A 16,230-nucleotide genomic window follows, 5' to 3' on the forward strand; every position below is an offset into this window, starting at 1 on the left:
AGTCTTCATCTGCACTTTCTGGGTTGAAAACTCACTTCTCAGAATTGCCACTATTCCTGTTGTTTCTGTGGGTTTTTTTTATCTCATGGTTCTACAAAAGCTGCCTAAGTCACAACAGTGTTCTACAGCTCTGTCACTGTGGAACGCAGATCCAGGATAATGGCTAAACCTAAGTGCATGCATGGGGAACGTACGAATGCATGGGGATCTTATAATCTAACACTAAATCATCTGGTGAATTAAGGATTCATACAAACCTGCTGCATAACCTTGTCACTGGCGTCTCTACACTGCAATATTTCCTTATCTGGAAAAGTCATCTGAGGTCTTTTGGTTCTTCATGATTTGGGCTATAACCTGGACTTATTACCATTATTCTGCACCAAATGAAAATACTCTCAACTCTGCCTCTCTTTACCTAATGCTTCAGTTACCTTATCATCACATGTCATGGAGGTACAAAGGGATTTAATGAAATAATCAAATACGTAGCTGCAAGATATGTATGCAAACACAGAAATAGATAGATGTTTCTAAAGAACACAAAAAACACACAGGAAACGACATTTTTATTGAAGACTTAAGAAACAAGAAGTCAAAAGTTAATAATCAATAGAGATGTACTGTAGCTGCTTAATGATCATGTGAACATACCTGTAAATAAAATGTTCCCTTAGGTTGAGCATACAGCATTAAAAAGCTATAATCCAAATTCTGTTTCGTTCTCCACCTAAATATAAGCAGTACATTCTGAAAATCCTCTTGGGTAATTTCCAAAAGTTACTTGTATAGTAAAAGCATTAGAGCAATAAAATCGTAAGGTTGAGTATTCTAACTCACTGATAAGTGAACAAGAAGAAATCGAGTAGTATTTTTGATCTAAAAATTTTCTTTTAATTGGTGTAGATCAGCAAATAATTTGAATTCCCCATAGAAGTTGATGTTAACTAAGCAAAACATTTAAATCTGTATCAAGTCATGCTGAAAATAAACATTCTAGATGTTTAACCAGTAGATTCATTTCAAATGACTTAAGGAGCCTATTCACTGCATTATGAACAGTAGATGTCAATACACAGTTACTATTTAAAGATCATTCACAACATTATAAAACTGAGTGCTTTTACTGATTGAGAACAGAGAAGCAGGTAGGCAAAAATTTTTGATTCTGAAAATAAAAAAATAAAATAATTCATTTTCTGATTTAAATGCAAACACAGATTTTTCTCTGTGAAGTACAGCATCTCATTTCACCAAGGGAAGAAGCTGGTACTCAATATTCAATGCCAACTATCAGTACATAAAACAATTAACACCCAAGTGCACTCCCAGTGTACCTGATTCAAAACTAATCGTACCTGAAACTTAAGTACATAAGAATGCTTATGCTCTGGAAAACAGAAGGTTTATCTATAAATCCCTTACACTTGTTGAGTTCAACCAACCTAAACTCTAAGCACTGCACACCTCTTGATTATGTAGCTCTTAGGCACCCTACTGCTTTTTTGCATAAATTACAGTTATTCTTGGTCAAAAGAAAATTATTTTCCTCCAGTTGATCAATTTTGTTAGGTTATAATCCCAGCTTTAGTGAATTTGAACAAAATTCCCAGAAGTTAAATCATTAACAGTACTAAGAAACGTCCATCATCGCAAGTTAGATCATTAATTAAACCCACATTTATTGTTACTAGTTATTAAAGGAGTCACACGGGCTTTTCTTTGTGCATTCTCAGATCCTCTCCCTTGTTTGTTTTTCATTTATCACTTGATTATCTAGCCAGTCATCTCTTGGAATTATCAGCTTTAAAACCCAAGGGAAGCCCAGAGACAGGACACAAAGTAGAAGCCCTGGCTGTCACTATGGAGCCCATGTGCGGCATTAGCTCTTAACAAGAACTCCTTCTATAATGTTTCAAATAAATAAATAAGTACATAAATTGAGGGGGTAAAGGAGGGGGGAAGAGTACACTTGAGGTCCATTAGCTCTGAAATACAAAAACCATATCACCTCAAACAACACTGACTTGAATAGCTTTCCATTTCATACTCTTAGAGAAGAGTTCTTAGGTTTTACTGAAGCTGTCTTACCTTACTCTGTCCTCCGAATCCCCAAATGTTTTCTTCACGTTGGAAAGATCTGGATAATAAGAAGCAGGAGGAGAAATAATCTCTAGGACTCCAGACTGCACCTCTCTGGGGAAGCTATGAAGAAAAGTTTAGAGAGACTCCATTTTTCAAAAAGATTTTTGACTGTAACCACACACAGTGGCTCCCAAATATTGCATCTGCATCTCCAGAAGTGGAATTCACAAGTCTAGCAAAGAAAATAATCACACATATTGCCAGGTAGGGGCATTAGGAACCAAGATGAGATCCTTGACAACCATCAGAACAGGCAGTACAGTATCTTTTTCAAGTAACAGAAAACATGAAAGAAAATATTGAATTGAAAATCATATAAAAATATAGCAGTAATTAACAACAAAATTAACTACCTAGAATTACAGCAACTGTGCAAGAACTACCATGTTCCTTACTCTTCCTCAATCTACTTTTACATCCCAACCTAAATGACACTGTCTTTTATGGAGGTCTGGCATGGAGGTTTAGGTCTCAGCTCTGTTCTTCATCTTAAAAGTCACTGAAAAAGCATATATCATCTCTTGCTTTCTTTCAGATAACTGCAGTTCAGGGCTTTCAGCCTTACCTGTGTTGTGACTGTTAGCTACGCTACACCACTTCTTAGAAAGCCCCTTTCATCAGACCAAATGAATCTACCAATGAATGTGTTCTTCTATGCCAGCACTGCTTTCTAGTAGTGTTTTTCTCAAGCTGCTCTAAGGTTTTTCACAGCTGTAAATGTCTATGTGAAAGAATGCAAAGCAAAACTGCACTAGGATCCAAGCCTTCTTTTGTTAATGCTAATGTTAATTTTGCATGGCTAAGAAAATCCATCTCATGTTACCCATCATTTACTACTGCTTCACATCATGTTATAATCTGATTGCTGCCCCAAATCCACTGCCTTCATGAAATAGGGGCTAACAAGGAAACAAAACCACCAGAAAATATGATAAACATCAGGACTGTAGGGCTATGAAGTCAGGGGGGACTGAATACATGTAGCCCCAAGTGGTTACAATTGCATCATAATGTTTACAGAGAAAAGACTTAGGTTCAAGTAAATATTTGTCGAGAGACTTGAGCTGAGACCTCATTTGATTATTTAAAGCATATTTATGAACATAAAAAGGAAAATAAACTAATATATATCCTTGTGCTCTGAATTTATGATACACATGCTAAGACTGCACCTTTGTCTCATTTCTTAGCAGTTCTATTTCAGCATGGTAGTACTATAATTTACTGCTGAAATGCTCTAATTGTTCCCATAAAAGCTCACAACTTGTCTATCAGCTGCTGAATGTCGCACTGCACAGGACTTACCTGGTTTTAATACTTTCTGCAACACCGTTAACATATTCTGCATTCACCTAAAGAAAAGAGGAGGGCTTTCATTTCAACTCACTCATTTTTGCATTAAGCATTAAGCAACATTTTGAAGGAAATATTTACATGAAAGCACTTCATTTCTATTCTCTAATGTATTTCTTTAGATACGAGAGCAATGTGTTACAGTTTTATTTCCACTACAGGGCAGTATGACATTTTGTTTGTTCATTACTTCTGCAAACAGCCAAGCTATTTTCTGCAGAAACTGCTCTACAGCTTTCACTCACACCAGAAAAGCACAGCTGTGTAACTGTCACTAAAAGGAATTATTTGGGATCAATCATCCAAATATCATAAAAAAGGCCTGTGCCTGTTGAGAAAAGTTGCCTAAGTAAGATTTTATAAAGCTAACAACGCTTCAAATGTTTATTTAGTTTCTTCTCAGTATAACAAACTTATGGCTCTTAGTCTGAAAACTTTGAGGATATGCTCGTTCTGGTGCTCCTATTTCATGAAATTAACAGTTCTGGTATGGAAAACACATCTGTTAAATATGAGGCTGCTCCAAAAGTAGTGCCTCCCATTTTATTATGTTGGCCCATGGCATCAAAGACAGATGTTGGTGGTACGGCAGTAGAGCCATTACATGTTGTTGCTGTGCAACAGATGGCAGTAGAGAGGCGCTCTAACAAAACGGTGTCTGATACAGAAGGACGTACGAACCAAAAGGATGCTACCCAACTCCCCCGTAAGGAAAAAACTGCACATGCATCCGTGCCTGCTGAACGTTTATGGAAACCAAACAGTAGATGGTGGTGGGTGGTGCGTTCTCAGCAGTAGTGACAGCGGGTTGCCTCCACTGGTGCAGATTTTATGAGAATGCATAGCTAATGGTGGGTTCCGTGCTGAAAATCAGGGTTTTGTAGCTGAGAGTTTTCTCCATCAAATAGTGGTATTGAATTCTTTGTATCTGTTGAAGTTTCCATGGAAATAAATAGGAGGCATTACTTTTGGAGTGACCAACGTACATTACGCAGTGCCGAATTTAATGAATGTGTTCCCAAAGCCATACAATATCTGTCTTAGCAGTTAAGATAACTTTTTTTCTGTAATACAGAAATGATCATTACCGGCTATACAACAAAACTGTAGTAAGTGGGAAAAAAATGTGATAAGAAAAAAAAAAAAACACACACCAGCACTTGTAGGCAGTAAATTACTCTGAGTTAATCCAGGAGTGTAAACATTCACCTTGATCTTTGGAAGCTTTGTGGGAATAAGGAAGGTGTGCATTCATGATCAATGAACACACCTGCCCTTCTCCTGTAAGTACATGTTCTTATCACCTCTCATATCAGTACAGTTCACCTACTGAGATCTACTGCCTGGCTGAAAAATGAAAGTTACATGAACCTGACTTTGGGGATGAGAGAAAGGGGAGACACTGACTCTTGCAGCAGCAGTTTCATCTTCAATAAGCTGAACTGGACTGTTAGTAAAACCTAAGCTACAGTTTGTTAAAAAAAATGTACTTTTACAACTGTCCACAGAGAGAAACTGTATAATTTCAGAAGTTAACTCTTAAAAAAAAAAAAAACAAGTAACTCTCTGAAGGACTGTAATAGAAGGTTTATCTAAATGGCAGTTAAGATTTATCTAAAGCGTAGACTGCAGGGCAATTTCTGTTGACAGTATTACAGTTGCAAAAGCTATTGTAAATTGTTACTCAACTGAAAAATAAACTTTAACTCTTAATGAGTATCCACATGTATTCACTGAGAAGATGTTCATTATGAATACATTCAGTTCATTTGAGAAATGCAATGTCTTCTATGGAAGGACAAAGAACTATTAAGAATAACTTTCGAGTAACTGCAGCCTTTCACCTGCTGGCAAACGTCAACAGATCTCTTCTGTATTTCCTTCCTCTTTGCTCAAGACAAATTGAAATGAAAAAGCAAATCACTCGCCACTAGTACTTTACCTTGAGAACTGTTCACTTCTCCAAATCTGGATTATTCTTGTTTCTAAACAATTTAAAACAACTTTTTTTTTTAACAAAAAAAGTCTCCAACGTGCTAAGGTATATGCTAAGATATAAATATACATATGATGTCAAAACAGAAGATAAATAAGCTGTATTTTTTGTTACACAGAATAAATGTACTATCTTCCTGGAATCATCCTGTGAAGAACTTGTTTTTCATACTTTCAGTAGCCTACGATTTTCAGATAAAATAATAAGTTTGTATGATTTTTATACCAAACTTGATTGCATCAGCTGCGTTTATAAATGTAATATGAGCATTTTTCCCCCTTCAGACATCTGAGTTACAGTATTATCCACATATGAAGACTGCCTCATCCAGCACTGAAGAAATCCTTCACAAAGCTGAAGGCACTACTTAGCAATACCTTCTACACTTCCATACTAACACAACAATTTCCATGTTGTCTTTCTATTAGCACCCTGAAGCTTCTCACAAACTTACCTCTGCTACAAAGATGATGATTACACAGTCATTCTTCTGCTTTTCAGAAAGTCCATGCAATAGGGAACGAAGCGTGCTCATCAGGTAACTCTGTTTTTCCCTTTTCACAGTAGGAACACCCATCACCAGTGAGACTGCAAAGACAGAAATGAATAGTCAAGACATCTTATGTCAAGTGACTGTAAATTCTATTTTAATTCTGGTTTAGATAACTTTGGGTCATCTGACTGGAACTATAATGTTAGAAGATAATCACTACTGTGAACATTCATTGATTGGTTTATGTGGTGAGATTCAGTACTGCTATAGGAATATGACAGCATTTGTCTTGCTACCAGGAAGAAATATATCCACGTATGCTTAGGTTAGAGATACCTATGCCTGTGTTATAAGCACCAGTTGCTGCTACATAGATAATAAATATTTGGTAATACAAAGCTATTTCTGGCAAACACCTTTATCTGCTACTGAGTTTCAGAAGTGGGTACTGAAAAATAAATACCAATTTTTGGTATGGAGTTTGAGATCTGAGTAACAAGAATTAAAACTACACTGCTTCAGTGAGAAAGTTCTCACAGGTCACGAAGGTGGCTATCTCAAAAAGAAATCCACATTAAAAAAATCTTGAGTAGTTTAACTGTTACTAATTAATAGCTTTAATGTAGCGAGGAGAACAAAGAAATGTATGCATAATCATTATTAAGAAGAAAGGAACTTAAATTGACTCTGACAAAGACTGACCTTGTAGTGGAACAGTGTTATAACACTAGACTGTAAGAAGGACTTCTCCTTTTCTTATTGGTGAGGGTATTAGTGAGTTCAGTGGCCTAATACAGCTCAATAAACCTAGGGAATTCTTAGTCGTTGCAGAAAATTCCTTTTCACAAAAAAAAAAAAAAAAAAAAAAAAAAAAAAAAAAAAAAAAAGACAAAAAAAAACCCCCACAAACACAGGAGGTTGGTATGGAAGTTAAGGGTTCTGAAAGAAAGGAATAGGTTCTATTAGTGACCTGCTCCAGACTTCATCATCAGGGCCAGCATCAACTTAAAAACACAGATGTTCCATGTTCCTTCCCAGCACACATCTAGCTAAACACCAGGCTTTTCTTTGTTCTTACACTATGAAGGTCAACATGCACACAACAGCAAGACCTGACTGCAGTCTTGCTATTGTGATTTTCACTTACAAAGAACTAAAAATTCAAAGTAGAGCATTTTTTCACAGCTTACAGCTGAGTACTTCTGGCCTGCAGACTCACACAGATCTGTCAGCACTCCAGTAAGAACCACAGTACTAAACCATGCTGCTCCAACTACACCTTCTAGTGAGAAGACTGTAGAAAGTTATCCATTGTCAATGGGCCCTGCCAAGTCATTTCTGAATCAAGTTGGAAGTGCTGCCAAAGTTTCTTCGCATTAAATCTGCCCCACAGAAAAATCAAAATCAAAAATACAAAATAGTAAAATAGTTTGTTAATTCATTGCTTGCTTTCTGCCTTTGACTACCCTTTTTACTTACAGCTTAACTGTTAGAAGACGCAACTTAGAAATTTGTATTACAGTTCACTGCAACTCATCACAATTTGTGCAGTCATCAGTGGATTGCTCAGATGGATTAAACAGACTGAATTGTTGTCTCCATGTTGTCTACAGCATTCTGAGGGCACTGGGTCTGCTGTCTCAGGGTCTTTCATTCAGGTCCCACAGGGTTTCATACAGTCTTTTTGTCCACCCCTGCAGGGACTGGGAGTCTGTCTTCAGGGCAGCCTTAAGAATACCATTATTACATTCGATGAGGCCTGCCCCCGTTGGATTATACAGCAGTTGGAATCGCCCTTCATTGTTATTTTCTTCTGCCCAGAGCCGTATCGTCGCATCAATAAAATGAGTCCCTTGGTCACTCCCGATGACTTGAGGTGTCCCGTAGGCAGACATCAGTTTAGTGAGTACCTTGATGGTATATGCCTGGTTTGCTTTCGGTACTGGATAGGCCTACAGTAGCCCACTTGCAGTGACAACGCAGGTCAGGGCACATCTCGCCCCCTCGAAGCAAGGAAGGGGCCCGATGTAATCGACCTGCCATCGCTGGAGAGGATTGTGTCCTCTAGCAAGAAGGGCTGCTGTTTCAGGCAACGCTCTTGGTCCTATCTTGGAGCAAGGGCCACAGTCCTGGCATGCCTGGACGATGTCAGGTAGCTGTATGGGCAGCCCCCACGCTTTAGTAGCTGCCCACACTGTCTTTTGTCCAGCATGCCGTAGCTTCTGATGTAACCAGCGGGCGATGTTCTCAGATGGTGAATTCTCAATCCATCGAACTCGGGCCAGCATGTTGGCTTCATCATTTCCCGGTGACTGTAGGGGCTGATGAGCAGAAACATGGTAGACATGTACAGTCCTGTGTTTGACCGTATTCCATATGTCTAACCACATGTCCTTGCCCCAGATCAGCCACGCATGAATAGTCCACTCCTGGATAGCCCTCTGTGCAATCCAAAGAGTGAGCCCCCAGTACAAAGCCCAACTATCTGTGCAGACATTCAGGATACCATCACCAGGTTCCTTGGTTATAGCCATCTACACGACTCGCAGTTCTGCCCATTGGCTGCTCTGACCATCTCCCCTCATCAAACCAGATTGTCTCAGTAGAGGGATGGTACGTTATTGCTCTCCCCTTGCTCGGGTTGCCCTTGCTGGACCCATCTGTGTACCAGGCATCTTCAGGGATAGGATGCTTTCCCTCCTGAATGGGACTCTTCTCTGGTGGAGCGACCAGTATTTCTTTTGGTGTATCACTGTGATACGTTAATGGGCCTAGGATCTTCTGGAGTTCTTCTTTCAAGGGTGATGAAGACAGACTGCTCCTTTGGCTGAGGTAGGTGACCCATCATGCCACTGTTTGTGCTTGAGCCACCCCTGTCTTAGGAAGGTGGGTCAGATCTTTCACCCATCCCTGAATCGGTACAGTGATCTTGACTATAACTTCAGCCATTTGAGTTATTGGCTCTACTGCCTGTAATGCTGAATACGCAGCCAATAACTGTTTTTCAATCACACTGCATCTTCCTTCTGCTCCGTGCCAAACCTGAGACCAGAAACCAATGGGGTCTGAACAGAACTCTGGCGTTGCCACAGGCCCCAACCGAAGCTGTCTTGAGTAACCTGAACGTCCAACTCAGCTGGGAGGGTAGGATCGAATATACCCAATGCCTGGGCTTGTTTAACTGCCAGTTTCACCTGTTGGAAAGTGTCTTGTTCTGTTTTCCCCCAGTCCAATAGGTGCCCCTTTTTCGTGAGCCTATATAGTGGCCTTAGCAGCTGCGCTAGGTGGGGTATAAAGGAACGTCAATAACCCAATATACCTAGAAACTCTTGCAGCTGCTTCAATGTTGTAAGGACTGGGAACGCGTGAACCTTATCTATAACAGCACTGGGTAGTACTTAGGTCTTTCCTGACCAAACGACCCCCAGGAATTTTACAGATAGGCCCGGACGTTGCACCTTTTGGGGATTTATAGCCCATCCCTTCTGTTGTAAATAGGTGATTAACGACTCCGCTGCCTGTCCTATTGCCTCCAGTGAGTCGGATGTCAGCACGAGATCATCAATATAATGATATAAGTTAACATTATCAGGTTTTTTCCAATCAGCCAGGTCACGCGCCACTAGATTACAACAATATGTTGGTGAATGCACGTACCCCTGTGGCAGGACCTGAAAGGTCCACTGCCTGCCTCCCCACGTAAACGCAAACTGATCTTGTGATTCTTCAGCAATTCGGATATTGAAGAATGCATTTGCTAAATCTAGAACACAATAGTAGGCTTTTACCTCCCTTCTCAATGTGTACATTAGGGAGGCAATATTGGGTACGGCTGCATGAATAGGCGGCGTGACCTTATTTAATTCTCTGTAACCTACCATCATTCACCACGTGCCATCCGACTTCTGCACTGGCCGTATGGGGGAATTCTATGGGCTGTGAGTAGGTCTTATAATGCCCACTTTTTCTAATTCCTGCACTGTTTCTGATATCTCATCCTGCCCACCCAGGAGCCTACACTGTCTGACGTTAGTAAGCCAGCGCTTGTTGAAGTTTGAACTCTCCCATGGTTGTCTAGAGAGCCAAACCGTATAGAATATCTATGCCCAAGATGTATTCCTGAACTGGGGCAATAGATACCTTAAACTCCTGGGGTGGGAGACACTCAACTCCCAATTTTAGCCATGTTTGGGTGACAGGAATAGTTTGTCCCCCAAAACCACCAATGGTCACTCTGTCTCCATGAAATTTGTTTGGTTCTCCGTAAATAATTGATGTTTCTGCTCCAGTATCAACAAGTGCCATAACTCTACGGACATTTTTCTGGGACCAGAATATCATTAACTCTACACAGGGCCTCTGGTCCCGTCTGGAGGCACTAAGGGGACTAATATCCCTCGTCACACCATGAACTGGGCCAAAGTCAAGTCTTCTGCTTCGGGTGCCTCAGGCATTGTAGCCTGAAGCACCTGAGGGGACCTCTTTTTTCTATTGGGAATAATGAAATCCTCTAAATTCCACCTTGTTCTTGGCACAGTTCCTATAACTCTCACCCTCGGTTTCTTTGGGTAGTTTTGGCATCTCTGATTATCCTTCAGCTGTCTCCACAGCTGAAGGAGGATGTTATTGGGCTGGCAGTCGATCTTCGCAAATTGGACACCAGCCCAAATAAGGTTGTTAAACATTTGTTTTCACAAGACCCTTACAGGCCCCAACTGAAAGCTCTGCATGGGTGGCCTCTTGGTTTTAACTACTGGAAGCACTTCTGCTTCTTCCACTACTGGGATATTGCGCCGAGTGCGTAAACGCTCTGTCTCCCCCAGATCAGCTAACTGGGCAACCTGTTGAACCACAGCTTCTGAGGTCACCAGACAGTTTAATACAGAGACTAAGGTCCCATAAAGGTCAGAAGGAGCCTGCTGTAAAATTAAATCTCACATGCCTGCTGAAAACTTCACCATATCTGGGCTATCAAATGAGTCCTCGTATATAGCTTCTCTCATGCCTAATCATGAATATAATTTTGAAGATCCTCCACGGAGGACCATAATCCTGTGTTTAATAGAATATCTGTTTTGTTTGGCCAAACCATGCGGCATGCTGCTATTAACCAGTCTATTATTGAATGATTCTCATTGCTAAACTGGACAGCAGCGTATAGTCTCTGCCTGACAGCAGCGTGTACCGTTATGGTGGCCAGCTTTCATATTTCTGGTCCATTAACCATGACGCTTTCTGCTCCTGAATCCCATAACCTAAGCAACCATGCAGGTACACTCTCTCTTGGCCTCCGTCAAAATGGCTGTACCATATCCATCAGTTCTGTCGGTGCATATGGCCTAGCCGTTGCATGTAAATGCGTTTCGGCAGGGGGCCATTGGTCAGGCGGCATCCCTGCTGGTCTCTCTTGCACTTTTTTTGTCTTTTGGGTTATAATAGGACAGAGATCCAAGGAATCAACCCTAAGTGGAACCTCTAGATCTGACTTAGAGCTTTTGTTTTCCTGTTCAACCAAGTCCATTACTTCAGAGGTGTGGTTACTATCTACTGAAAGACTGCAGACCTGACCTAGGGACTGTAAAATTGTTTTTTATCCTGTTAATACATTAAGTTCCTGTTCCAATTTCTCGGTACGAGCTTTTAATAGCTGATTTTCACTTTCTAAGGTGTCTGATATTATCTCAGCTTGATTTAAGGCATTTAACAGTGGCCATGCCACTGTGGATGCAGCTAACTGCCATTCTTTTGTGGTTAGGATATCTCTATCTTACCCTTTAAAGTATTCTGCCAAGCGGAATGGGGAAATATTCCCTAAAGTACACAGGGGACCCCATTTCTCAACTGTGGTTGCTAACTGGTAACAAGAAGATGCCAGAAAGCCTAGGATCTGTGCAAGGATTATTTTATCTAGAGGAATGATGTTCTCCCCCTTGACCCATTTATAGATGTTCCACAAAAAAGCCATGAAAAAGAATATATTTGGCCTGCCTGGCTCGCCAATTGTACAATCAATGAAAACACAGATGATATAGTATATCCAGGAATTTGTCTGATGTAATTATGAAAACAGAGTAAGGAAAAAAAAACCAAACACTCACCCTATCCTGAGCTTGCGTAATAAACTCCAATGGAGCGGCTCTCCAGAAGAGATCCTTCCCCACTGACAGTCAGCTCTTAAATGGGCCTAGGAGGGGTGCAGCCAGGCTCCACCCCTTCCTGCAGCACAGGTGAATTGCCTTCACCTGTGCTCCCATGGCTGACTCAGTGCTCGCCTCAGGTGATCAATCAGAGGTTCAGGCCATGATGCAGCCCCATACATGCGGGGAAAAAAAATGTCCAGCAATGCTTCTCAGCTATATGAAAATGTGACTAAACATGAAAGAATATTGTTTATCAATTATGATTACTTTTGTCGACATTTTAAAAAGCTTACCAGAGTACTTTGGAGTAAGGACTTGAAATTAGGATGGGAGTGACAGAAGTCCTTTTGCCATTTCCATTTATTCAGTTTGGCAAGTTTATAAGATCTTCAGAGAAAAATCCCTCCCAACTTTGAGCATGTGTCATAGCTAGAATTTAGTACAAACTATGAATAGAATCTAAGTATAAAACACAAACTGAACTTTATTTCTTACCTCCAGTTCTCTGTTGTCCAATAACAACATTTGGAAAAATGGCATCTTCATATTCTTGGAGGTGAGGTAGGTAGTAGTACAGGTTTGTAAGATGCACAGGGAGTTTTCTGGTGTCATTTAATACTTTCATACCATCTTAAAGAAACAACAAATCCACAGGTAAATATAAAAAATAAAACTGGCAGCTATTATTTCACCTATCTGAACTAGCTGTTATTTTAGCTGATTACCACACACGAGTTTATTCCATCAGAATCATTTGTCAAAAACGATTATTTGTAACACACTGCACAATGATTAATAATTGCCCTGCCTGGTAGTCGAGTCCTGTTTTAGACTCATGGAACTTTTCCAGTTTCTGTGATCTATCTCAGAAATGGACGTGCCAAGATCCCACAGATGAGTGTGCAGTAGCATGCATCAGCACTCACGCACTGCAGTCACCATGAGCCCCTCCTGTGGCACACCAGTGGAGAACAGCACAGCACAACCCTCCCCACAGATACCATTCATTTCCTGGCTTCTTTTCCTTCATACGTGCATTCCTGAGTGATCCAGTGGTGGTAAACAGTCTTTAAAATAAATTGAATAAAGAGTGAACAACTGAATTCTAAAATCATTGCGGATGTACTTATAAGCTGACAGAAGAAAACTATGCTGACTGTAAGATATCCACAGGAGCTGACAGGATATGTATGATGCAATTAAAAAAATTAAAAAAAGAGGTATTTGAATGGACTGAAACAAAGACTACATTTCATCGTTGAAAGAAAAGTGAAAGAAAGCCCCTCCTATGAATTTATAGATGGTAGGTCTTACTTTCAGAGGCTGCCTCCTCAAGATACTTCAGCAGTTTTGCAGAGTGGCTGGTGCTCATGTGCTTCACAGTATCAGAGCAACACCTTCACTACTTTTTGTAAACAACATGACATTAGCACCCTTCCAAGCTGCAGAAGAACTGAAAACCTATAGAGTCTGCAGCAGGGCAACAGAAAGCTTATTGACTTAGAAAGTTATGAAAGAAATGCACCTAATGTAAGGCCTCAAATTTACCGGTGTTCAAAATTACTTAATACAAGCCCTACAAATCACCATAACCTGCTTTACTCATTCATCTTTGCTCAGTGAAGACTTCCCAAAGGGCCGAATGTTTGAAGTATTTCAATATTCAGAAGATAGTCCCACGTAAAGGTAGGAAATCAGCAGGGATTCCCTGTCTTACTGTTTAATTAAACAAAACAAAATCCAACAACAAAAGCAAAATAAGCAAACAACAACAACAGAACACCCCACAAACAACCACACAAACAGAAATATCTACCTCCAAGTATTTGGGTATGAAAAAGAGACCCACAAGTCCTTCACCTTGCTTCGCATTAAACATACCAGAATTTTGTGGCATATCAACTTCTTTTTGTCGCCGTGTAAATACCTTTGCAACTTCATAGGACTTTCCATTTCTATTAGGAATTAGTATCTATCAAGGGCTGCACAGGGGACTTCAGTTGGATTGTGTGCAATGAAAGAAAGAAATGAACTAAAATATCAGCAAAAAAGTAAAAATTAAGAACATTTGGCAATTTCAAGAAATTGCTGCTTTGAATACTATGAATGGACAACTTTAACACTTGCCTGTATTCAACAGGAATAAAGAACAAACGGAAGAGGGACTTGCATTTCCCTCTGCTGCTGCTGTGTGCATTAGGCAGTAGGTTTTTGTATGCAGTATGCTGTACTGTTAGTGGCTGACAAGGCAATTTCTAGTCTGACATTCTGATGGCTTACCCACAGTAAAGCATTTGCTTAGATGCATCTGAACAGTCCCTCTACATTAATATTGAAAAAACAACCAAAAAGAGACAGGGAATAACAAGATAAAAAAAAAGCAACAACAACAAAAATCAAGCTGACTCCACAAACCAGGAATGCATTTTGTTCTTTTTTCCTGTACCAGTCCTGGATAATTCTCTATTCTAATCAGATACCCATCTGTTGTACTGAATACAAACAAGGATCTTAAAGAAATAGTTTACAGCAGCACTCACACTCTTTTTCAAGCCAAAGCGTACTGTGGAATGCTTCCAGGGCAGAGACTCCCTTTGTGATTTTCCTTCTCTCCCCAGGGATGTAGCTTTTCTACCCCTGAACAGGGAGGAAAGCAGATCCTACAGCATTTCTTTTAGGGAAGAGAACTGATTTGTCTGATTGTTGTATGTAACTACCAGTTTGCAGATGGTGATGTACAATAGCCTGTAAGACAATGATCTAATATGTTTAATTAAACAATGGGAAGAAGCCAGGTAACTAGAGTCAACTTAATTTCATTTTGGTGTTGCTCTTCAAAAAGAAAAGCAAGAAAACATCAATGTACAGCATCGCCTCCTCAAAGGTTTTCCTTTCTTTTCTAAAACTGACTTCACTTCCAAGGATGGTGGAACACATGAGGGAGGAGGTGTACCTGCTTTCCAGGTTAGACACAGTCCCAGTACTATCAGAGTGTAGTTACATAATAAAAGCTGGAAGAAAACCAGCTTATTCAGTGCTCTGTAGTTGGCAGCAAGAGTTCATACACTGTAAAAAGCTAGATAACAATATTACAGGTTTGACTTGTGCTTTCCCATTACATCACTGCAGTCAGTTTCCTTTTTTTTCCTCCCTTGTTTAGTTACTTAGTTCCTTATTTGTTTAAATGCTCTACTTGTTAGATGCTATTTAAAGATAGGCTACAGGTTGCTTCACCACAGCTTTTCTTTTTGTTAGCTACTTTTCTCTGCTGATACCACTGATCGATGATTTTTCTTCTCATGCCAGTTTTAAAGATACACAAGCACACAAAATATCTGATTTTTAACATACAATACAGTTTTTTTTACACATACAAACCTGTATGATTGGTCGTCGAGTTAATTCTTTTTGCAACTATATGTTTTATTTCATTGAGGGCACTGCTCAGCTCACGTGATCTTTTCTTATTTTCTTTTTCAGCATACAATAGTCTTTGACGAAGTTCCAGGAACTGGTGTTGGTACATGTCTAGGTCATTTCCTGCAAACAGAACATAGTGTATTTGCAGAGCTGAGTTAATATTATAGTATAAAGCAAAAACTTAAGAACAGGAGACAGTCCAGAAGAAGACATGATGAGGGGTATAGAAACAAAGATGCTGCTCAAAGTGTACTCATAGAAGCCTGGAAGAAAATTCAGAAGTAGAATCTAAGGAGCACAGCTGGGTAAAGGCTTGGAACTGAAGCCACAAATTAGAGAATAATGCCACTAATAAGGAAAAAGTCAGTAAAGACTCTGAGTTACAAAGGAAGATGCTACCCAGTAAACCCAACATTTTCCATTAAGTGATGCATGCAGATGATTCCTTGTCACACTGAAGACTGTAATTACATAACATTCCTTTGTAGGAAATACTGGAGAACTGGATCTCACGACAACTCCATGAATAATAACATCAAGAGAACAGGCAGGATTCCAGAACACTGCTGTTCAAAACTACGTTGTTTCCTCAGGGAAGCTACCATACAAATCAAACATCACAGTAATAACCAACAAATATTTTACTGTTCATCAAATCAATGCAACATAATATGAAGAGATCG

General features: G+C 39.9%; 1 protein-coding gene across 1 annotated transcript in view; it reads right to left on the reverse strand.

The window, feature by feature from the left end:
* The window catches only part of MGAT4D (MGAT4 family member D), a gene marked incomplete at both ends in the record, with an annotated part of 35,685 nt that overhangs the window by 10,645 nt on the left and 8,810 nt on the right, over window positions 1-16,230 (reverse strand). The window contains 6 exons of the mRNA XM_079534062.1: window positions 655-730; window positions 2,092-2,205; window positions 3,451-3,497; window positions 5,949-6,082; window positions 12,623-12,757; window positions 15,506-15,667. Of these exons, the coding sequence (XP_079390188.1) occupies window positions 655-730; window positions 2,092-2,205; window positions 3,451-3,497; window positions 5,949-6,082; window positions 12,623-12,757; window positions 15,506-15,667 (668 nt within the window). The remainder of the gene's footprint in view (window positions 1-654; window positions 731-2,091; window positions 2,206-3,450; window positions 3,498-5,948; window positions 6,083-12,622; window positions 12,758-15,505; window positions 15,668-16,230) is intronic.

This window comes from Tetrao urogallus (assembly GCF_951394365.1).
Source record: "Tetrao urogallus genome assembly, chromosome: 4".
Lineage (NCBI taxonomy): Eukaryota > Metazoa > Chordata > Aves > Galliformes > Phasianidae > Tetrao > Tetrao urogallus.